The sequence below is a fragment of the Nannobrachium achirus genome (assembly GCF_963921795.1).
Source record: "Nannobrachium achirus genome assembly, chromosome: 2".
Classification (NCBI taxonomy): Eukaryota; Metazoa; Chordata; class Actinopteri; order Myctophiformes; family Myctophidae; genus Nannobrachium; species Nannobrachium achirus.
In genome coordinates, this window is record NC_137811.1 from 36,197,647 (window position 1) to 36,222,287 (window position 24,641).

The 24,641-nt window shown below is 42.1% G+C and overlaps 1 protein-coding gene across 2 annotated transcripts in view; it reads right to left on the reverse strand.

Annotated features, from left to right (window-relative positions):
• lmna (lamin A) overlaps positions 1–14,186 on the reverse strand; it is a 29,801-nt gene extending 15,615 nt beyond the window's left edge. The window contains exons 1-2 of one of the 2 annotated variants that reach the window (XM_080746016.1): positions 14,109–14,186; positions 11,772–12,178 (exon numbers count right to left, since the gene is read on the reverse strand). In XM_080746016.1, coding sequence (XP_080602142.1) covers positions 11,772–12,121 — 350 coding nt within the window. In that variant the 5' untranslated portion in view covers positions 12,122–12,178; positions 14,109–14,186. Of the gene's footprint in view, positions 1–11,771; positions 12,179–12,281; positions 12,389–14,108 lie in introns of those variants that run through there. The other variant, XM_080746017.1, reaches the window with a different exon arrangement.
• Between the last annotated feature and the right edge of the window lie 10,455 nt (positions 14,187–24,641).

A 24,641-nucleotide genomic window follows, 5' to 3' on the forward strand; every position in this document is an offset into this window, starting at 1 on the left:
TGTCACTAACACGCACATGTAGTCAACAACCACACAAGAATGGAATGGGGAAAGAAAAGAGCGAGGAATGAATCACTAGTAATCAACAACAGCAATGCATTCACCCATTCTCGTTCATAATGTGGATGTCAGAATAGACTTTTAGCTCTGATGTGAACCATATGCCGACTATCATGACTGAAAGCTTATTGGGTTCATATGAACAAGGACAGACAAGAGAAGTAGACAGAGAGAGGGGGAGAAAGGATGTGCAACATCTCTTGAAACTTGTTTCAGGCTGCAGCTATGAAACTATATAAATAAGTAATAAGAAAGAAGAGTGAATTACTTTAATTAAAAGGTAGGGCAACAGATAAAAGGGTACCTTAGTTCAGACAATGACATACTACCATCCTTGTAGATTACCATCCTTGAAGTTGTGATCTGTGTGTTTTGCAATGATTTCTCAAATGATTTGAATGTATGTGATTGCTTATAAGCCCCACAGTTAAGCATGCCATGCGGGCATGTTAATGTCTTTGTTTTAAACAAACATCAAGACCTAATTTGTCCACGAGTGGAGGAAGTTGCAAGTTGTAAATAATGTATTGACTGTACTTTGAACAACATTGGCCCACAAATGTACATTGTAAATGGTGCATTTTTATAGCACCTTTATCCAAGGCGCTTTACAGAGATTGTGCATTACATGCACAATTATCACCCATTCACTCACACACACACACACGCTCACCCGGAGCAACTAGGAGTTCAGAGTCTTGCTCAAGGACTCTTCAACACCAACTCTAAGGGAGCCCGGGATCGAACTGGGAACCCTCCATGTTTAAGACGGCAACTCTATTACTGAGCCCTGTAAATGTTAACATTCAAAACTAGCTCTATATCTCTGGAACCATTTCTACAATTGAATATGAAAATGTATATTGATGATGTAATATCCTTGAATTTATTAATACAGAGCTTAGGTGAGTTTACCAGGTTGGATGTTCTTCCTCTCAAGGCGTCACACCCACATTTCCTAAATGTATATTACATGTTTATTGTCAGGCCACATTATCACACAGGTATACTGTTATGCTTTATATGTTACACTGCAAGGTACATACTTCTTTCACACACCTGGCCCAACCCAGCTTAAGTCAACATGGACATGGAAGGCGTTTAATGAACAGATAAGGCTTTATGTTCTTATGTACTCTCACTCACTCTGTGTGTGTGTGTGTGTGTGTGTGTGTGTGTGTGTGTGTGTGTGTGTGTGTGTGTGTGTGTGTGTGTGTGTGTGTGCATGCACAGAATTGTGAGGCCTAGCCTTTTCTCCCCCTGCTAGTCATTAAATGATGATTCATCAGTGTGTGAGTCAGAGGCCTGGTGCCTGGTATTTGTACTGTATCTGCGAGTATAGCGACTATAGCTTTCCCTGGCGCTTGATTACATTATCCAAAGGTGATTAGGTGCAGTCAGTGGGAAGGACACACAGACAGTTTGACCTCTTCATGGCCTATTCAATGTCACTGTAGTGTATTAGCACATTTAGCAGGAAGACTCATTAGCACATATATGTAAAGTCAGTATATATATCAAGATTAGAAAAGATTAGATGGAAGTATGATGTCTAAACGAACGTTTAGTAGTCCAACTAATCAATCCTATTTGTCAAATGTCCATGGCACTTTCCCCAACCTCTCTTCCGGATAAGTCTGTTAAATGACTAAAATGGTCAATGCAGATACAAATAAATTGGTAACATTTACTAACATTAACTAACATTTACTATTATATGCTGCGAAACAGTTGCTTGCACAATGTTAAAAAGACATTCTGTGCCAGGCTCAGCTCTAGCCTGACAGCGTGTCGCAGGTTCGACTCTCCATCCCGACGGCCTTTGCTGTGTCACTCCGCAACTATCTCTCCCCATTTCCTGTCAGCCTTACTGTCTATCTATCAATAAAGGCATAAAAGCAAAATAAATTAAAAAATACATTCTGTTGCTTGAAAAAAATGTCAGTCAATATCTGCATAGATGAGATGGATGTCCAGTGCCATTCATTATGGTAATAATTATGCAGCAGACCATGATCTGGTAGGAGCAGTGAGTGACAGAGAGCTTCCAGTCCCAACTCCACTCATGTCCTATGGCACACTGCTCCATCTAGCTGCACTGACTTAAAATCAAACCCCCATGTGAGTCGTTGGAGGGGGTGTGGCGCTAACATTAGCATAAAGCTAGGCAAACCCCATGTTGAGTTTATGAGGATCGGCTACGTTCGGGTTAGCACGTGAGCCCACCGATATAAATAGTAATTTATTAGATGTTAACTTGAAGCAGCACCAAGCTGCGGTTATGTCTTGCTTTTGGCTATGGTGTGCTCTCACGCAAAGCTATGAAAGACTGGCATCTGTGCGACACCACCGAGGTTCATTTGGTTGTTATGAATGAATGACAACACTGAATGAACAACACAAGAAAAACGTATTGGGCAAACCTATGGCAAATATAATATTTCTAATAAATTGTTTAAAATCTGGAGAACTAGATATCATATTGTCAAGTCAAATTGTCATACAGAAGATATACCAATACTGACCGCATACTTGAGACTTGTCTATGTGACACACTCTGTATTGTCCTTTGTGGAAAAATATCGTACTCTAGGGCAGGAGTAATCTAATCTACTCCTTTAAGAAGTATTTCGATATTCTAAACCATTTTACCCGAGGGTCAACAGGCACGTGTGTGCACGGGACTATACAAAATGGGACATCTCAAGTAACAAACTTATGAAAAGATGGTGAGAAAGAAACACTCATTCTTCTTCAGTGTCCAAATGGAAATGCAGAGGAAGGAACACAGATGCATGCTAACCAACATGTTCATTTTCTTCCTGGCGGTAACTGCTTTGAGAACTTTCCTTCTAAACTCACCAACTCAAATAAATAAGAACAATCGGTAACACAAAACATCTGGGTAGGTCTCCGATTTATTGAACTGCTTCCATACACACACTGTGTGCCCTGTTTGGATTAGATGGAAATGTTCCCGGCATGCTATTCATCCCAAATGTTTTTTTGGGAGTAAATGAGCGCTCATGACTATGGAAATCAAATGGAAGTTACATAAGTGACCAGATGAGAACGCTTAGGTTTACGCCCACCTCATCAGCTTCCAAATTGCAAACTCCTCCTCGTTTATACTAAGGGAGAGAGAGAGAAGCGAATTTGTTTATATAGTGTATTTTAGCATGTGTGGCTCCAGAGTAGCATCGTCTTATATAAACTGATTTACCCCATCAGTGAGCCGGTGAGTCATCCAGCTTGGCACTTAAAGAGAACCCGCTAACCCTCTATGGAAACTCTGCAGCAGGGACGTGCATGTTAGAGAGGCAGGGGCTGACATTTCTAAAAGGACCTTTTGGTCAAAACATCCAAAATAGCAGACCTCCAAGCTCACAACGTGTCGCAGAGCTTGGAGGTCGGCTATTTTCGATGCTTGATTTCGACACATTTCTTGATTTCAACATAAGATGCTGCATTCAAGTTCAGAAGAGTTTGGACAAGGCAATTCTCTTGAATTCTGCCTTCAGGTATGGCACGGAAAGAGGGCATTTGCATTTTTTTCACCATAGTAAAGTGCATTCATGGTCTTTACAGATGAATAAAACGGAAGGGGCTCAAGCCCCCTTTGATGTCTATGTGTGCACGTGCCTGCTCTGCAGTCTCACACACACACTCTAGCCCGCCAAAACCTCAATTTGGTACCAAGTTCTGGTCTGTTGAAGTCCAAACCCAAATCTCTCATTATTTAGACAGCATCCAACCCAACAATGAACGCTCTATAACAGTCACCCAGGATATTTAGAACCTTGACATATGTGTTTTCCATTGCAGCATGCACACATATGGGCTAGCTAAAGGAACAAGCAGGCACAAAAGTGAGCCAGCTATACTCCCTAATAACACCTGGACCTTTTATGCAGAACATTTGGACAAAGAGGCCTTGGAATTTACAAGAAACCCCATAAATTTTAAACACTGCTGTGACTTGCTAGCATTCCATGTAGTGCACAGGCAGATAATTATGACCAACAACAAGTGCCCGGAGCTATCTTTTAATAATCAGCCAGTAGTATTAAAGCAATGTTTTGTATAGAACACAACCTTTAGTTTAGTACAGTATTTACAGTAGCTACTGTATAGTAGCCTACCTGGGTGGGTATGATAAGTACAAATATTGTGGATCGTCTAAATATGTTCTGTGCTTCGTAAGTGAGAAACTGGAAGTAGTGATTCCACTCTCTCATTGCACGTAGAAATGCATCTCAAATGCCAATAGGTTAAAAACAATATATTCCATATGCAATTTTAGATAAGTGAAATGCCTGCATTTGTGTTAAAGTACACTAGATAAGTAGATCACTAGATCACAAATAGATATGGATTATAGGTCACAATATTGGTGTTATGCAAGTGACAATGACACCAGTAGGAATTTGTTTATGTGTTAAAGGAGAAAAGCATTGTCTGTGGTGTTTGTGGAGCATAGAGTATGGGCCCTCTATTTATCTTTCATCATGAACTTCTCTGCTCAGCACCTTTTAATAGGCTGTGGGTGTGATCATTTATCGGTCAGCCTTCAGTTTTAGCGCTCCATGTACTGTACATGGAATCTTTAAACGCTCACTCCTTGATTTCATTGGGACAATTTAGAAATCCTCAAATTGCAAACTCAGCGTGTATTCCCCATAATAAGCGAAAGCGAAACCATTTTTACATCCTTGATAGCATGTCACTCTACATCCAAAGGCTCCATCCTGCCAATTCTCTGACACCATTAGGACAAGTGATGTGTTACATCAGTTTTGGATGGCATCCAAATTCACGGAGGCTTCTCTGAACCTAGACGACTGCCCTGGCACTGCTCAACTTGAGAGAAACTTGTCTCCTGTCATATAATACATGCTGAGGTCATAGTTAGAGACCGGGTTTGCCCCGGAGGCTGCCAGAGAGCACAGATAACATGATCAAACCACATGGGAAAAGAAGCACGCCAGCGCTAAATCCAGTAGTGACTACACTACAATCTTAAAGACTACACAGTCTTCAGGTAGCATGTTACCAGCTACTTAACGTTACACAATGTTGGAGAATAATACCGTTTTAAGTAAAAGGCGAGTTGTGCTTAACTGATTTCTCATAGCATGATTCTCTGCTTGACCCTACTAACAAAATAGGCTATATTTATCAAAACTAGCAACATTTCATTTGATGGTGAAATAACTAACTTTGACCTACTACTGAAGTTATTACTCCACCACCACTAAACATCTGTATAACAAGGTTATGAATTAGTGTTATGCCAGACATTATTCAGAATTCACTGGTTCCAGTGACTGTTGAGTCTTATCATTTGCAAAATGTTTAACATACTTTATCTTTATAAGTCTGAGTTGTGTGCTGACTGAATTGTCCTCAATCAACTTTTCCATACAATGAATAAAATGATTTGTATCCTGATGTATTACTGGCCAGGATAGAAAGCAAAAATCACACCCGTGTGAACTGAGCGGTGGTTCCCCCCCCCCCCCCCCTTCCCCCCTGTGTGTGTGTGTGTGTGTGTGTGTGTGTGTGTGCGCGTGCGTGTGTGCCTGGTCTGGCCTGGCCTGAACAACAGCGCCCCTCCCTTAACATGTGTGGTCAGAAAAGGTTACTGCAGGTACAGACAGACAGACAGACAGACAGACACGCAGACAGACATACCCACACACACGGCCACGTATAGGAGCGTTGTGACCACCGCTCAAAAAGGAAACATTCTTTTGTCCATTTTAGGTAGAGAATTTGTAAGTAAAACATTTACTAAAATAATGTGCAGCCACTTGAACCCAGAATGTGACAATGTACTGAATGGATTGGATGTCTGTTGTGTTACCTTGGGAACAGGGGGAAATTCCCCTGGCTAAAATTAGAAGTTTACTCATAGAAATGCTGGTTGTTTCAAGTAGTTGTGGCTAATAATAAACCACTTTATCTTGGCTGGGCGTTATGGACTAAATCAAATATCACAATATTATTGACGAAATACCTTGATATCAATACCGATGTCGTAGTGAGAGAATCTCTCTCTCTCTCTCAAGTATAAAATGTGGCTCAAGTTATTAAAACTAGGAAAAGACAAACACTTATGCCATATTTTATGCTATCTTGTGATAAGCTCTCTCTCTCTCTCTCTCTCTCTCTCTCTCTCTCGACACCAACTTAAAATCCACAAGAGGGTTAGGAAAAGGTCAGAATATATCTCAACATTTCGATTTGTTTATTGAAAGGAAATATTGGTTATGGTCATACCAAGCAGCACACCCGCAAAAAACAAACAGTGGGGAAATTATCACAAACAAATGACACCACTCCAAAATCTATGTTTGGACATCATAGATATAAGGAAATGGCAAAGTCTAACATTCTAATTCAAGTAAATAATATTTGTGCTATACGATAAGTGTTCTTCCCATCGTGTTCTCTAATAGCTGTGAGGGACAGGATTGACGAGGGCATTCACATCACTTTGGGTCCACAGATAGAGTATACTGTAAGTCAGCCACATGGCTGAAGAAAATCTATATCTAATCCATATTGGAATGACTCTAATGTGATATTTTTTATATCTAAAAGTAGTAATAACCACATAACACCAGTATCTTGATGTACAAAATGTGATTGTGTTCATAATATTAGCAATATACAGTAGGCCTTTGTTGCACCAGAACAAGGTGCACCAAGTAGTGTCTTCTATAATGTGCACATGTTAATCCATTTATGAAACTCTGTCCAAACAATTTTTGCTCAAATTAACTTCTATTGTCTAACTGTTTGGTTACCTGCTGCCCCACCCCAAGTCAAATATACGCTGTGCCAACGGGTGTGGCATTCTAAGCTTTGCTAAATCCCTGCTTTCATGCAGTCACATTAGATTGGGAAATCCAAAAAAGGAAATTGGTCGGTTTACTTTTGAGACTTAAGTTCAGTGCTTTTTCTACCAAGGACGGAAACTTTGATCAAATACAATTAGGATATTGAATAAAGACTTCAAGTTGAAATCCAGCTTTAAGTCAAAATCATATTTTAATGAATAAAACCTTAACCAATCTGTATGGTAATGTAATACAATATAACTTGCACATGTGCAGTTGTGGGTGGGGGGTCTCCCTACTCTAAAGACCCTAGCGTTATGTAGGTCCACTACTGGGTGGCAAGTAACCCTACCCCAAGCCAATAAGCCCAATATCAGAATCAATGTTATTGTCACATCACAGGTATGCAGGTGTAAAACTGTGTGAAAAGAGTTTCTGTGCAAGTGTTGTTATTTCAAGTGCAATATCTATAATACCTCCCCTGTCCTGACCATGGTATATTCTCTGTTGGATGAGCAGTGGTTATATTTTCAGAATGTATTCAACTATTCTGGATGAAATTAACAATGACCTCTACCCGTTTGGTCAACGCTCCTAGTGATCGTTTTGTTACTAGTGATCATTTCTCCAAAATCTCCTATGTCCTGCCAGTGACAAAGAGAAGCAGCTTCTTCCTACAAAGCATCAGGTTTCATGAACACAGCTGGAGGCTAGGCTGGGCACAAGACACCAGAGAGGCGCCTATGCTGGAAGCCAAATTATTAAACAAGGACTTGACAGATTTATGAACACAAGGCCAAAGTCATTTTCTGTTCTTACTGACTATACCTTCCTCGTTAACTTCTCTTCTATAGCCCTGCTGCCCTTGAGGTAAGTTAGCATCCCAATAACACTTCAGGTAGTTAAAACATAGCACCTGTTTCAAGCATTTCAAGTATTTCGTTTTTCTACGTCAAAAAGTGTTTCCAGAGGAAAGGTTAGCATTCTACTAGTCTCGCGTGGCCAGACGGTTGCCTCCGCGAATTGGTCAAATGCTCCCAGCATACAGTCTGGCAGACCGGGGAAGAAATGATGAGTGCGAAGATGAAGCGGAAGTGAAGCCCCCACGTCACTTCCGTTTCCGTCTCACATCACACACATTTATCATTATATAAATAAAAATCATATAAGCGTGTTTAGCTTGCTGCTTAGCAGAAATGACATTTTAAAATATATTTTTTTGAACGTTAATGCCCGTTTTCGATACTCGCCGTTCGGGAGCTGCTGTTCCAGACTCTATATAGCATTCAGAGATTGTGGAATAGTTGTCTGGCTACGCGAGACTAGCATTCTACAGAGCTTGGAGTCTTGCCTCAAGGAAGGGACAGCAAGTGTTCCAATGGTAATGCATACAATGTAATGACTAGGGGCCGGTGTGCTTGGTCAACAGACTTGATAATAGATAACCACCTGTTGCTGTCCATGTGTTTGTTTCAAACTCGAGAGGGATAATCAAAGGCACAGTGCAAAACTCATATGACATATCTGAACATTCTGAAGCTCTATTATTAAATCGTCTGTTGCACTGCACTGCAGGCACACCTCAGGCAGATCAGAATAGCCCCAGGAGCAAGTATTAATATAACCATGACACACAACCCCCTGTTCCAGATCTCTAGCGCTAGACTTCTTGTATATACGGAGGGCTCCAGAAAGCCAGCTCATTCCCGCCCTGCAGGGCTGTGAAAAAGAGAAAAAAACTCGAGTCACCACCCTGTCACGCCCATGCCAAGACTCCCAGGAGTGAGCACCATGGCAACCAAACACTGACCAAACACGCTGGCTGGCTGCAGACAGAGGCGGCCCACACCGGATTGAGTGATTGGACAGCACGTGCGTAAAAAGATCTGCTTCCCTCAGGAAACGATGGGACTCTTGGATCCTTGACGCACAGCATTTCTAGCGCTGTAGCTTGGGAATGATAAACAACACAATGAGATGGGGGAGTTTTCTTTTGTTTTTTTTTGGAGGTGGAGGAATCTAACAATACTCTCCTGGCAACGGTTACTGCTCTCACACGTATGGGTTTGCTTTTTTTCCACACCAAAATCAACATCATCTTCAATTAACTACCCATAATCCCGACTATGACTGCCATCACTCAACACACCGTACCTCTCAGTGTGGAACACACAGACACTGCTGATTCTGCACTGAAGGTCGACAGCGACGCCCATACACGTAATTGCAAACAAAGAATCACCATAGCAGTCTGTTCACACCCTCACCTACAGCACTAAGCTATAATCATTGAATGTTGCATGCACTTCATACTAGTGTTGTCAAAAATGTTGATTTATCGAAAAGTATCGATTTTTAATATAGTATCGATTTTCAATATGACTTTTCCATAGTTTCAATAATATCGATAATCTTGATATTATCGATAATATTGATCAGTTTTTACCTCGTTGGTTTACACCAACATAGATTTTATGTCTGTCCTTCCTACTTTGGCTTATTCCTAGTTATTTTAAAGGCCTATTTGTACTTAGAATGTGAAAAAAATCAAAGGCAGGCCTTTAAAAAGTGCACTACCATCTACCTCGAGAAGTTCTGTATTTTTCTTTAAATAAAAATAAACATTTTTGCACTGAAATCGCTTTGGTTGCGTGGTATCGAAAATGGTATTGAGTATCGAAATGTTTCAAAATATCGTATCGAAGTTAGAAATCCAGTATCGTGACAAGCCTACTTCATACAGTAGCTCACGTTCAGCAGCTCTATTTGTTTAGTGAAAACCCAATAACACTGGAAGAGTCACTATAGTCCTCCAATGTGCTCTCTGTGGGCTTTGTTGGTTTGGCGCTGAAAATCTAGAGTGCTGAAATTAACTTGGCAAATGTGAACGTGTTTTAATTTAAAACGTTTGCCAAGAGACAACTTCTCTCTTTCAACACGCTGCCTATTCTTTCACTCCATAAAGGACAGAACCTCCATGAAGAAAGATTAGACCAAGACATTAAAATCTCAAGTATATCATTCAATAATGTTAATGACCTTTCAGTCAGATTCATTTTCACATAGGTGACTGCAATATAATGGAGCATGATACAATGGGAGAAATTCAACTCCCGAGGTACCCGAGGTGTACTTTGCAACATCCAGGAGACATTCCAGGGTAGTCACTGCAGGGCAGGCTCAGGCCCGCTAGGAAAGGAGAATGTTCTTGCCTTTCATGATTCCTCTCTAAAGCCAGCACTACCACTAGTTTATTTGAGCCATTTTATTTTTATTTTAAGCCAGTGTCACCTTTGGTGATAGTTGGATATACAGTATGTGTGTTTTGTCAGTGTGTGGTGTGTATGGTGTGTGGTGGTGTATGCATGTCTCATGAGGGATATGCAATAAAAACTATGCCATTTACATGATTTGAATTAGTGAATGAATGATTAATAACTTTTGTGTGATTTAGAAAGCTTGTCAGAGAACAAACCAATCCCAAGTCTGCTTCAACAGCACCTCTTCAAATTGAGCAAGATTCCTTCACGCAAGATTCCTTCACACATGGAGTGTTCTGTCAATAGGCGTGGGACGAACCGCAGTGGACTCTTGAGTCAAAAATCTAATTTGGCCTTAACTGAAGGGTACAGACGGCCTGTTAAGGTGGAGTCCTTAGCAGGTGAGTCACCCCAACGCACCCAGGGGCTTAAAGTTGTACTATAACTTGTTACTACTGTAACATTCCACACCTTTAAACACCAGGATGAGGAACGTGCTCTACTAAAGAGAGCTATGTCAAACTCCACACCTCCTTCAGGGGAATTCCTTAGGTACTGGTGAGCCTGTTTTGCTTGAGTGTCAGAATAATGACTAGGTATAGAAAATGGGAGTGTTACACCACCTCTGATCTGCTCTAGAAAAGGAGGAATTGGAGGTACTGTATGACATTCCAGAAAGGATAGTTGTGCAACATCTGTGTATCATTGTGATTGTTGCTAAAATACAGTACTATACTATCATACTATCCTAACCCTTGCCATGGAGTGGGCCTGGGAACCAAAAACCATCAATATTAAATGTCCTAAAGTGAACCTTTATGGCTGGCATATTTATGGCTTTACAATAAGATGACACATTGCATTCAGAGTGACATACCTAAGACAAACCTGCACTGGATGATTTGCCTCAACAAGCGTGGAGACATAATGAGACTATAAAATATGTCATCGAATTAATGGGTTGTCGTTGATGCTCCACATCTTTGGGCCATAAATCTGTTTTTGTACTTGTGTCGTATATTAAGCATCATAAGGGTATAGTGTGATAAATGCCACATTTCCGTTCATTTAAAGTGTATTAACAAAAATCTTTCAAGCTGAATACAGAGTTGCCTGTAAAAAAGGAAGGAAAGGTCCTTACAAATGCCAAGGATGCACAGACAGAAAGCTAGGGCTGTGTATCCACCAAAGCATTTCTTCCCAGCTGAAAACACAAGGGGCTTGCCTAAAAACATTTCCAAATGCCAGAATTGAAACTGTTTCAAACTCTCAGCAAGCAGATAAAAATGTCCCACGTGAATGCACGAGTGCAACATAAATTCAGTGAGTCGTCAAAGTCGTCACTTATTATAAACAATTATATTATATACAAAAAAACGTCTTGGTGAACACAACCCCTAATATGTTAATATGATTATGAATACAATAACATCTGAAACACCTAAAACGAAAGATACACATTTACAAAGTTAGAATGAGACTGCATACAATTTAGATAAAGAAAAACTTTTTTCTAACATAAATGTGACCTGTGCTGCGGAAATAATTTGGATAACACTTTAAGTCTCCACCCCCATTCTTAGCTCCACCCACATGCTGCTCCTACCTGGTTTTGAGCTCCTTGTACTCCTCCCTGATCTTGCCAAGCTCCAGCTGCAGGCGTGCGCGTTCCTTAGCCACCTGGTCCAGGGTTTTGCGGGCGTCGGCCAGCTCCGTCTCGTAAGCAGACTTCATGCCCGTTACCTCGCGGCTGACCTCCGATTCGGACTCCGTGATGCGCATCCGCAGGCCGGCATTCTCGATCTCCAGCGAGCGGACCTTGTCGATGTAGATGGCCAGCCGATCGTTCAGGTTGCACAGGTCCTCCTTCTCCTGGAGCCGGGTGATGCGGGTCGGCGAGAGTGGGCTGCCGGCCGCAGCATCGCGGCCAGTGCGCTTGTGGCTGGGGGTCTCCATGGTAACAGTAGCAGAGGCGGTTCGGGGAGAGGTGCGTGAGAGGAAGTGAGTCACTGGCTGTGGAGAGGGGAAGGGAGAGGAAGTGTTAGATGGAAGCCTAGTACGTATGATGAAGTCTTCCCAACACACCCATCAATTCAAATCATGGCGTGATTCATACATCGATGCAGTTTGCTTTGAAGACAGGCTCCAGCCTTGAACTTGATCCTTGCCTGGGCAGGCCCAGTTCTGGCTGTGTTTACACTTATGCATGATAGTTGACTCTACTGTGGGATAAGTTTTCCATAGTGAGTCATCTGAATATATTTGTAACATTTGATTTAATAACCATCTCCAATGCCATATTCGTTTAGTGCATGATTAAATATCATTAAATATCATTAGATACAGAACTTGTGTACAGAGGAGATTTATAATGTTTTCCTCACACTTGGATGTTATGACTCTCCTTTATTTCTAAAGGGAGAATCTACTCCAATAAAAAAAAATACCGCTTTTGTTTTGCTTTTAGTGTTCCTGATGAGAGCCCTCTGATTCAGATGAACATGTTAAAGTAAACTGTGCCACACGCAGCATTAAATTGCTGCTGGAGTATTTAAACCCCCTCACTCCCGCTCAGTCTATAAGAAGCACATTTCTCACAGACATCAAAACTTCACCATCAGATCACATACACTACTGTTAATTGTAAGCAATTACAATGCCTCTAAAAACATACAGCCACATCCCAGGAACAACAAGAACATCCAAACAAGATTTCCCCCTTTCATCATCCATCTTTGTCTACAAAGAGCAACTAACGGACTGCTATCAGTCCGCCAGTCATTAACTATAATTGAAGTGTCTCCACCCACATTCTGTATGTGCTCACTTGCTCAGATTCCCGCCTGATCCTTGATTCCACAGTGTTGACTCATTACACACTAATATGGTAGGATACCCTGATAAGGGCATAGGCCTACATTCAAATGTTGCTTAAATGGGAAGCTATAGTAAAACGAATGGGTGGCTAGTACAATTAATAGGCTGTATTAAAATGAATGGGGCAGCAGTGTGTATGCATTTATAATATGAAAATGTTATTGGATTCAATAATCTCAAGTAGATGCAGGTCTACAGTATTTACCATCATTACAAATGTCAATAGATCTTCCTGGCTTAAGACAAATCTATGTTAAACATAATTATGTTTAGCTTGTTAGCCTTGGTTTTCACCTTGGGCAAGGTGCAAAATGTCTAGTCTAAAAAAGTCAGCAGTAAGGGTTCAATGAGTCAACAGAGGGTGCTAAACTGCATTTGGGCTTTTGCCACACTATAATCAAAACCATGGTTACTGTTATTATTCATCCAAACACTAAAGATGTTTATATCAATGTTGCTGTGCACTCCCAATCAGATATCCAACATCCATCAGTACAGTATTTCACTAAGGTGTAATAATTGAAATATTTGTATCCATCCCCCCTGACCCAATGCAAGACATGCATGTACAAACATGGACAAACATGTATACAGACACTAAAGTAGTCTCTGCTGCTAACTAGACAAGACATGTTTACGTTTCACTTTTTTACAAAACATAGGAAGAAATACTAACTGCTAATAGTCCATACTCTATACTCTCATAAACCATCACACATGCCTTGAGTTAACTGACCAGGTTTAAACTCTCCTTCTACAGCACGTCCAGTAAACTTGAAAGCGAAAACTACAGTAGGTTAGAACCGCTATTACAAGGTACAAGAGCCAACCTTTATCTCTACACCTCCATTTATGACTCCTCCATAAAAAACAAACAGAAAAATCATTCCAACCAATCATTTCAAACCTTATCTTGGGTGTTCATTCTCAACTGCAGGCATCAGTAAAGACTAAGTCAGCACACAGCCTTTCTAGAAGTTTACCAGCTGTTGTCTTAGCGTGTATTTTAGTCTGTGTGCACATACAGTATGTGTGCGGGTGTGTGTTGCGAGTGTATGCATCATACCCTTCAGAAGTGTTGGGAAAAGGATCCGTAAAAAATGCAGCCTTGCTGTCCGTGGGTGGGTGTGTATGTGCCTTTGGCTCGAGCCCTGAACTGGCTGCCTTGCAGTTTCACACTGCACATGTACCTACCACTGAAGCGGGAGAGAAAGGGGGTGTGGACAGTGGAGACTGGAGAGAGAAGGGAGAGGAGGGGGAGGCAGTCGGGGAGGAGTCAGGCTAGACAGTCATTGCACACAAGATAGACGCATACAGAGAGGCAGAGACAGTGCCTTTATCTTTCTCTACCTCTTGCCCCTCTCTTTTTCCCTTTTCCTTTCCGCTTTCATTAAACAGCAGTGTTCTCAGTGACAGGCTTAGATTAGCCGTTTCTACATGTAGTCTGTATAAAGATGTGTGTGTGTGTGTGTGTGTGTGTGTGTGTGTGTGTGTGTGTGTGTGTGTGTGTGTCTGTCGTTATGTATGTTTACATACAAGTACCTGCAAATCTGTCATACGGTAGCAGTAGTCTCAACCATTGGAGTCAATTTCTTCAAGGTATTCCAGTAAATCAAAGGAGTGAAACATCCACATGTTCTTGCCAAAACATCTCCACTGAATGACATTCCCACAGGTCATCTTCAAAGCCTAAAAGTCTCTGCTACTCTACAGCAGGATTATACTGGGCTCATATTTATTGCCTCGGGGTGGAGTTAATGGAATCATGGATCCAATCAAGTTCTGGTGCTGGGAAAAGATACTTTGTGTCTGCTCACCATGGAAATAAATGTGGTGTTTGTGTGCATGTGGTTAAACACAGTGCTCGGTGACCTCTGTTTTTGGGCATAGGAGGGCACTGTGGTGAATAGGAGTACCCTTGCTCAGCCCTGTCGGTGGAAAGGAGGCATCACCACAGTATATGCGGCCAGGGGCGTCACAAGGGGTAGGAAAGTGGGACTAGGGCCCAAGGTGGTAGAGGGGCCTTAATTATTTTATACTTTAGCTATTGAAAAATAGCAGATATACAGTAGATCTGCTATTTTTGAAAAAGTCGTGAAAATGTGTGCAAATCTTTGAATAATATATGTATTTTTTAAGCGAACATTTGTAACTCAAATTTTGCTTCTGGGGGGTCCCTGGAACTAAATATTTTGAGATGGGGGTCCGTGGCCAAATACATACCATTTTGGGGGTCCTTCACATGAAAAGGTTTGAGAACCACTGCCATCGAAACATAGATTTTTCAAAAAACCTTAGAAGGATTTGAAATTTTCAAAGATTTTCATTATTTTAGCAGATCTACAAGCAGATCTACAAGCTCACAGCACGGCACTCTGTGCAGCGCTGTGAGCTTGTATATCTGGAGTGCCGCGCTGTGAGCTTGTATATCTGCTATTTTTCAATAGTTAAAGCACAGGGGCCCCACAGTGAATCCTTGTACCCGGGGCCCAGAATTTGGTGCGACACCCCTGTATGCGGCCTTGCCCTGAGTCACACAGCCCATAGACAAACAGTTCACTTGTTCAGCAGCCCACTTCCTCCTGCCTCCCTGTGTCAGGCTCTTGGCCCTCGTGTTTCTATGGAATTCTTGCTTACAAAGAACACGTAGTTCATCAGCTAAATATTTCTCTTCAGTGAGTGCATGTTCAATTACTGGCTACAAACGCCCCTCTGTGATACGATACTGTATAAGGGCACAGATTCCAGTCTTCACGTTTTGTTTGTCCAGTCAAAACAAGTGAATAACCTACACTACAGCCTGGTTACAAAGTAATATATTTTAACATATTCAAGCTAAGAGTGACAAGCAAACACTATATGTTGCTTGTCTGAGACACAGCAGAATGAAATACCTGAGGCACTTGTCAAGAGAGAAAAGACAAGAGTTGGCATGGCAGCCTGTGATGCAACGCACCAGACATGACAAGCAATGAATCGCATGCCAGCAGTGAGTGCTGCTGCTCTGGCGGCCTGAATTACTCCCTTCCCCTTTCCATGAACCAATTGAACTCCAAGAGGACAGCGAAAATAAATATTAAATAAGTAAGAATAGATAAAAACAAGGCATGCTCATTGGCCAACTAGGCTAATGTTTTGTTTTCTCTAGCATTAGGTAATAGTGATTGAAACAAATAATTAAAAATGTATATATTTTAAAATAAATTATATACTTGTACTGCAGTTCTAGTATTCGTTTCATAGCAGTAGCAATTTCCTTCCTGTCTTTTAGACATAAAAGTCTAAAATGTCTAAGATCTGGTACAGTGGGCCAGATATTCTTGCTTCAAAACCTGACAAACATCCCACACCTGATAGTTCACAAAAACAGCTTCCCTTTTTTAATCTACCTTCTTGTCTCCTTTGCTTCCTTTTCCAACATTGATACTTAACTGTATACACTGTATATCCATTACACAGCTTTGTATAATCCAGCTGAATTCCTGTATTTACTTATCAATGGGCAAAGTACACTTGAGATATGGTTGCTATGATTTGTCCTTGGCAGGCACCTGTGCTTTTTCTGTGCCACAACCCACAACCGTAAAACGCTAACAAAGGGGACTGTTTAAACTCTGCCAGTGTGAAGAAGCAATGCACCAGATGTCTGCTGACATAGTATGTCTATTATCAACTTTCACCTGTCCCTAACCAATTCACAAGCAGTAGATTTGCTTTGGTACAGGTGCATAGTACCACATTGGCAATAGAGAGAAATAATTGTTTGGACAAATAAGATGAATTGTCAGTTAACAGTAAGACACCTGAGGGAGAAAAGAACAACAGAATCCCCTTTATTCCCATATATGTAGATCCCTGCTCTGAGTATCTGACATCACTGTGATGTCACATGTTTATGCCGATATACTGTATGGAGATCCCTGCTCTGAGTATCTGTCATCAATGTGATGTAACCTGTGATGTCACAGTGATGTGTCAGGGGAACCACAGTGTCAGGCGTTACCTGTCTGGACGACCGGACAGACACGGACAAGCTGTGACGGGTCAGGGGAACCGCAGTGTCAGGCGTACCTGTCCAGACGACTGGAAAGACACGGACAAGCTGTGACGGGTCAGGGGAACCACAGAGTCAGGCGTTACCTGTCTGGACGACTGGACAGACACGGACAAGCTGTGACGGTTCTGATAGGGCCAGACCTGTATAACAAGTAGGTGTAACATTCCGTAAGATAATTGTATTTAGATAATAATCATTACACAAGCCCTGACATGGTCTGCATTCTTTTTACCTAGTTAATTGAGGCTCTCACTCACCTGTGGATAGAAAACAGATGGGCAGCAGCAGCAAAGTGCTGACCCTGGCCTGGGCTATTTGCTATTTGAACGTCCACTTTGGCAAGTGGGCCTGACCTTTCTGCAAGTAAGTAACATGACCTGTAATTGCCTGACCCCTCGTTTGGCTATGATTTCCAAATTAAAGAAAAACTAGAAAGATGCAATTGGAAATTGCAAGTGTGGTTGCCGTAATATTGACTGTGTCTGTCAGCACCATGTTTGGGAAAAGTTACAATTTTAATTAAAGTTAATGGAGAAAATGTATTCACAAATACATTTATATAAATTAAACTATATACGGTAATGTTTCTCTTAGCAAAATGCAAGGAATCAATTCCAGATGAAGCTGGTCGATCCTCCTACAAACTGTAGGTGGAGTAGATGGATGGATAGAATAATGTCGGACAAGGTCAACTAGTTTGGTTGACCACACTAATCATGAACCAATCGACCCCACATTTAATTCACTGTTTTGGAGACAATTATTTGCACCCCTTTTTCTCCCCAATTTAGTCGTCATCTATCTATAAATCTATCTATAAATGCGACAAATCTCTGTCTGTCTGCGTGTCTGTCTGTTTGTAATCCGCGTATCTCGAGAACCGTTCGTCCCACCGGCTTCAGATTCGGCACGCGCGTTCCCCGCCGCCGCGCGGAGTGCAGTGCCGGGCCTCGACCCGACCCGACTCGCGGTTTTCCGAAACCGGCGCAAAACGTTCGGAATCTCCTTATGCGGAGCTGATTGTTGACATCAGGCTGTTCCGGAGGAAATCGGCGCTGACTCATTGTGACATCACTTCATAAAAGGCTCTGAGATCACGTACACCACATGAGTCAACAAAAAATGCCATGGTTACGTATTCTGATGTTCCTATATGGGCATAAAAGGACACAGGCAAACATATGGTCAAAACGGCTCTTATGACAGCACGAAAGGTTCGGATTCTGATGTCTGACATCAGGATTTTCCGGAACTGGCACTGTGTCTGCATAGATTAAAGGGTGGGGCATTCATTCCCTATTTCAAATTCGGCACGCACGTTCCCCGCCGCAGCAGGTAGTGCAGTGCCCGGCCTCGACCCGATCCGATACGCGACAGATACGGATATCTCCATATATGGGCATAAATGGACACAGGCAAACAGATGGTCAAAACGGGTCCTATGACAACAGGTATAATGGGGTTTGCATAAAGGGGGAACCAGCACTGTGTCTGCAACACAGTCGGAGGCACAGACAGATACAGAGATCTCCATAATGGGCATAAAGGGACACAGACAAACAGATACAGAGATCTCCATATATGGGCATGAAATGGATGCAGACAGACAGATACAGATATCTCCATATATGAGCATAAATGGACACAGGCAAACAGATGGTCAATACAGGTCCTACAGAGATCTCCATATATGGGCATAAAATGGACGCAGACAGACAGATAACTCCATATATGGGCATAAATGGACACAGGCAAACAGATGGTCAAAACGGGTCCTACAGAGATCTCCATATATGGACATAAAATGGACGTAGACAGACAGATATCCCCTTATATGGGCATAAATGGACACACGCAAACAGATGGTCAAAACAGATCCTATGACAACAGGTATAATGGGGTTTGCATTAAAGGGCGGGGCATTCATCCCCTATTTACATTGTTCCCGAGTTGGCCAGGGCGTTGACTAGACACTTCAGCTTCTAGTACAAATTAATTCCTCCACTGCATACACATTTCTGTTGTAGGCCTACCCTCCGGTGGGGCGCCTCACTCCTCCCGCCCAACACTCTCTAATGTACTAATATGAGTACGTGCAGTGACCCATATCACCCTCCCCACCTGGCTTCCACTCCCCTGAACACGGGCCATTTGCGGTCATATGTACGCTCCACAAAGCCAGATGCACAGCAGTGGATTCGAATCCCTAGACTCCCCAATGGTGGGCAGGTACTTTACCACTGCTCCCCCGAGCACCTATCGACCCCACATTTGGATCATATGTTCTTGAGGGGCCTCTAATCAATGCAGTGCCAAAAGCAATTTCACTTTGACCCATAGGAACAAAAGTGTGCACATCCTACTATCCCTGTCCGTGTGTCTGTGTCTCGAGTATTGTCCAACAGCGTGGTACTTGATCATGCTGTGAAGAAGAACATTATATTACATTGTTAAATGCAACAATAACATTTCTGCCACCGCAAGTTGCTCACAAAGAGTTGCAATAATCCACCACTGGACACTCACTAGCACTTTGCACTCCGTTGCACAAACAATGAACATCATCCCTGCAATGTCACGTTCGGCCTCTTACCTAGCCCCTTTCGGGACCCTGTTTTCCTTTTTTGTATTTTGGAAGGCGGTATCCGGGGTCTCTTGAAAGTCAATCCACTCTCCCTGGTACGCACTGGTACTACTGTCTGGTCACGGACAAATATATCAGGGCGAGTGGATTGACTTTCAAGGGACCCTGGATACCGCCTTTCCAAATGCAACAAAGGTAAACAGGGTCCCGAAAGGGGCTACCTCATACCCAGCCCTGGGTAGGCCACCTGGCCTGGTGGAGATTTGTGCATTTTCCCTTGTCCTTTTACAAAAAAAAAAAAAAAAAGTTATCTCAGGAATTATAATTGACAATAGGCTTATTTATGACAGCTTTACATTTTCTTCTGCATCCTTGACTATGATAAGAATGAAAAAACACTTCTTAATTAACCCAATCATAATTCTTACTAAATCCACTGAATTCTAATAGGAAAGTAATGGCAGTAAAGTAGAAATGTGTCACCCCTTGTTGTATTCTTGTCAGTCGTGATCTACTGTAGCCTATCTATTATCTGTCTGTCATCCAACTTCATCCATCCAGAAGATGTAGTTGCAACTTGCAGCTAGCCCTGAATACAGGACGGTCACCTGTATTCAGTGCTAAGTTGCAGCCTACCTTAATTCTAATATTGCATGAGGATATGTAATGCCAAAGTCCTCCTGGGAAACCAGAACAAGTAAGTCGGAAAGTTTCCAACATTCGTTTGGTAGGCTATTCAGTTTTTAAAACGACTTGTAGGCCTATTGTATATAACTACTAGCCTATTCATATTCAAAGTCAGTTTGTAGGCTACATTTTTCAGTGATGTTGATGTTTAAACTTTGACAGCACCACGCCATTCAAGAGCATAAGCGCCATCCACTGGTTAACAAACAACTTTCAACATACTGTAGGCTGTAGCTGCAATAGTTTCAGCCAAACAGAGCATGCAATTCAACAATGCTTGTCCAAGCTTGCTTGGTGTTGTGTACTTTTCAACTTGTCTCTGTTGTGAAAGAAGAATAGTGAGCGACTATTACCAGTCTGAACTTACCAGTCTGAACATTTTCGATGTAGACAATAATTTAAATATTAGCTATAGCCTATAATATATTCACTGGGTTGGCAATGGTTTGACAACACTGTGAACAGAGAGTCCAACGGCCTGCTCCTCATTACGCTTAACTGGGTCAAACTGTCAAACTACTAATCACACTGCGCCACCTGGCGGGCATATTTAACTGTTCCTGGACGTCTGTGCGTCTTTTGAGCTGTTGTGAATGTGAAGCCTCCATTCAAAAATACATTTAGGCTGTGGTACGTGTAAAGTAACTAAGTACATTTACTTAGTTAGTATTTCCAATACTTTTACTTCTACCCCACTGCATTTCAGATCCAAATATTGTAGGCTAATTAAGCCTAATTAAGCCTACTCCACTACATTTATTTGAAAACTTGGTTAGGCCTATTCGGCCTAGGCTACTAGGCCTATAGTTACTTTCTAGATTTTGATTACAAAATCAAACATACATAAACCACTTATAGGCCTACATTTCAGGCTTTTGAAAATAGCAGATCTACAAGCTCACATTGTAATTTGTAATTTGTAACATTGTAATTTGTAATTTTACTCAAGTACATTTTCAATTTCGGACTTTTTAAGCTACTTGTAAAGTAGCCTATTTCTATACATTTGATACTCTTACATGACTCATGAGTAGGCCTACTTGTTCCGCCACTGTATTTAGCACGAGCTAGGTAATTAAGGCAACAACCTGCTGAAAGCAGCCGTAGGCCTACCACTACTCTAGCGGTGGGTAGACCCGTAGACACGTTCAAGTTCAAGTGAGCTGCCGACTGCCGTCAAAACACAAGCCTACCAAGAAACCTACCAAGAAAACTCCTCAAGTCGCGAAATACTCTCACTAGTTGGGAATAATCTGTTTGCATTCATACCTGGCATGTTATTTATGCTTTGTTTAAATAAACACTATGGTTAATAACAGGCAATAGGCCTACACAAAAAAGAAGCCATATCTGATCTGACTGTAAGTATCCGACGATTTTATATTAAAATAAAAACTATTTCATTGGAACCAACGTTATTTAGCCTATATGAAGAACTGATGCTGGAGAAACTGAAGATCGAGCCTGAATTGCTGCGTGTTGTGATTGAATACTACTAACAAGTTTGCAACAACAAGAAATGGCACGGTGGCGCATATTTATAAAAAAAAGCATATTTATTTAAAAAAAAAAAAGGGGGGGGGGGGAGAAAAACTAGAAGAAGTGCTCTTCCGAGCACAGATCTCCACCAGCCACGCGTCCTGGTGGTGCTATAAAAGGCCAATGTAAAAAGGGTGGCATGTGTTCTTCACCAATCTTAGACCTTTCATGGCAAATGGTAAATGGTAAATGGTGCATTTATATAGCGCTTTTAATCCAAAGCGCTTTACATAGATTGTGCATTCACCCATTCACACACACATTCATACACCGGTGGCGGAGGAAGCCATGCAAGGCACCAACCTACTCACCGGGAGCAATTAGGGGTTCAGAGTCTTGCCCAAGGACCCTTCGACATTAACTCAGGGGGAGCCCGGATTCGAGCTGGGAACCCTTCGGGATTTATACCCTTCGTGCTCTAATACCAGTTTCTCTACCCCTGAGCTATGAGCTATGAGCTATGGCGCCACCATGAGGCTGTTTTGAACATTTTGTAGTGTAATTTCTTCCTTGGAGTTTTGCGATTGTGCGTGCACAATTTCATTACAATTGCACGCTGTGTTTGATTTGAGGCATTTTGTTCTAAACGGATCAATCCTGCAAAGTTTGGAGGCCAATTTTAGCCAATCAGGATTGAATATTTAATACGGGACATCCGTCTTGATCATATGACTGTAGAGATACTGTGTACTGATTTGTGTTAATTTTGGGTAAAATCTGAAGGAGTAATATAAAAAAATGTGTCTTACATAAGTCGGCCTCCTGGTGGCGCTATAAAAGGCTGAAAAATACAAGGAAAGGGTTTTTTCCTTGGCCTATAGGGAGTGCGCTTACAAAGTTTGAAACTTATCGGTGGAGTTATAGGTAAAACCACAAATAGTTATAGTGCCACCATGAGGCTGATCGATGTCAAAAAATTTGAAGTGGCATTTCTTCCTCGGCCTAGCGGGAACGTGTGTGCGCGATTTCATGTTAATTGCACTCTGCATTTGTGATTTGAGGCATTTTGTCCAAAATGGACCAATCTTACAAACTTTGAAAGCCAATATCAGCCAATCAGGATGGAATATGGACAATCAGACAGATCCGTGTCGATCACATGACTGTAGAGACACTGTCTACCGATTTGCGTGATTTTTTGACAAAATCTGTAGGAGTACTGGCCAAAAGGTAGTTTTGTACAAATTGGCCTCCTGGTGGCGCTAGAACAGGCCCATGTGAAAAATGTGGGGCAGAGGTTCTGAATTGGCATCCAGGGAGTGCGCTTACAAAGTTTGAAACTGATCGGTGTAGTTATAGGTAAAACCACGAATCGGCCTGTTATAGCGCCACTATGAGGCTGATTTCAAAAATTTGAAGTGGCATTTCTTCCTCGGCCTAGCGGGAACGTGTGTGCGCGATTTCATGTTAATTGCACTCTGCATTTGTGATTTGAGGCATTTTGTCCAAAATGGACCAATCTTACAAACTTTGAAAGCCAATATCAGCCAATCAGGATGGAATATGGACAATCAGACAGATCCGTGTCGATCACATGACTGTAGAGACACTGTCTACCGATTTGCGTGATTTTTTGACAAAATCTGTAGGAGTACTGGCCAAAAGGTAGTTTTGTACAAATTGGCCTCCTGGTGGCGCTAGAACAGGCCCATGTGAAAAATGTGGGGCAGAGGTTCTGAATTGGCATCCAGGGAGTGCGCTTACAAAGTTTGAAACTGATCGGTGTAGTTATAGGTAAAACCACGAATCGGCCTGTTATAGCGCCACTATGAGGCTGATTTCAAAAATTTGAAGTGGCATTTCTTCCTCGGCCTAGCGGGAACGTGTGTGCGCGATTTCATGTTAATTGCACTCTGCATTTGTGATTTGAGGCATTTTGTCCAAAATGGACCAATCTTACAAACTTTGAAAGCCAATATCAGCCAATCAGGATGGAATATGGACAATCAGACAGATCCGTGTCGATCACATGACTGTAGAGACACTGTCTACCGATTTGCGTGATTTTTTGACAAAATCTGTAGGAGTAGTGTACAGAAATGTGTTTTGCAAACATCGGCCTCATGGTGGCGCTAGAACAGGGCCATTTGAAAAATGTCGGGCAGAGGTTCTGAATTGGCATCCAGAGAGTGTGTGTGCTCATTTTGGCAGCGACCGGGCCAACGGCGCCGGAGATTAGCTGTACACAAACTCGGAGGACGGACGGACGGACGCACGCACGCACGGACAGGGGCGAAAACATACTCTCCCCCTGCCTCCACCCCGGCTGGTGGAGACAAAAAGGAACGCTAAAAGTATAACCCAAATAAGCCCAGGGGTTGTTTCCATTAAGTGATATCATGTGATGTGAGGGAAAGAGGTGAGGTGATCCTTACTCATCACAAGTGTGTTGTCACTGGATGTTTGGCATCAATGTGATAGGTTAGAGAGAGATGGGGGGGGGGGGGAGGCGGGGGATGACCTAATAGCCAAGAAAAGCAATGAAGTCATACACACCTGACTCATATTCCCAGCTCGCTCAATCCCCATATCACCGTCTGTTTGTACATGTACATGCATGTGGTGTTTGTCAGAGTGAGATGAGAATGTTATCATGACTTGTGTGGGTCAACACAACAGTCTCTCCTCCTGTGTGTGTGTGTGTGTGTGTGTGTGTGTGTGTGTGTGTGTGTGTGTGTGTGTGTGTGTGTGTGTGTGTGTGTGTGTGTGTGTGTGTGTGTGTGTGTGTGTGT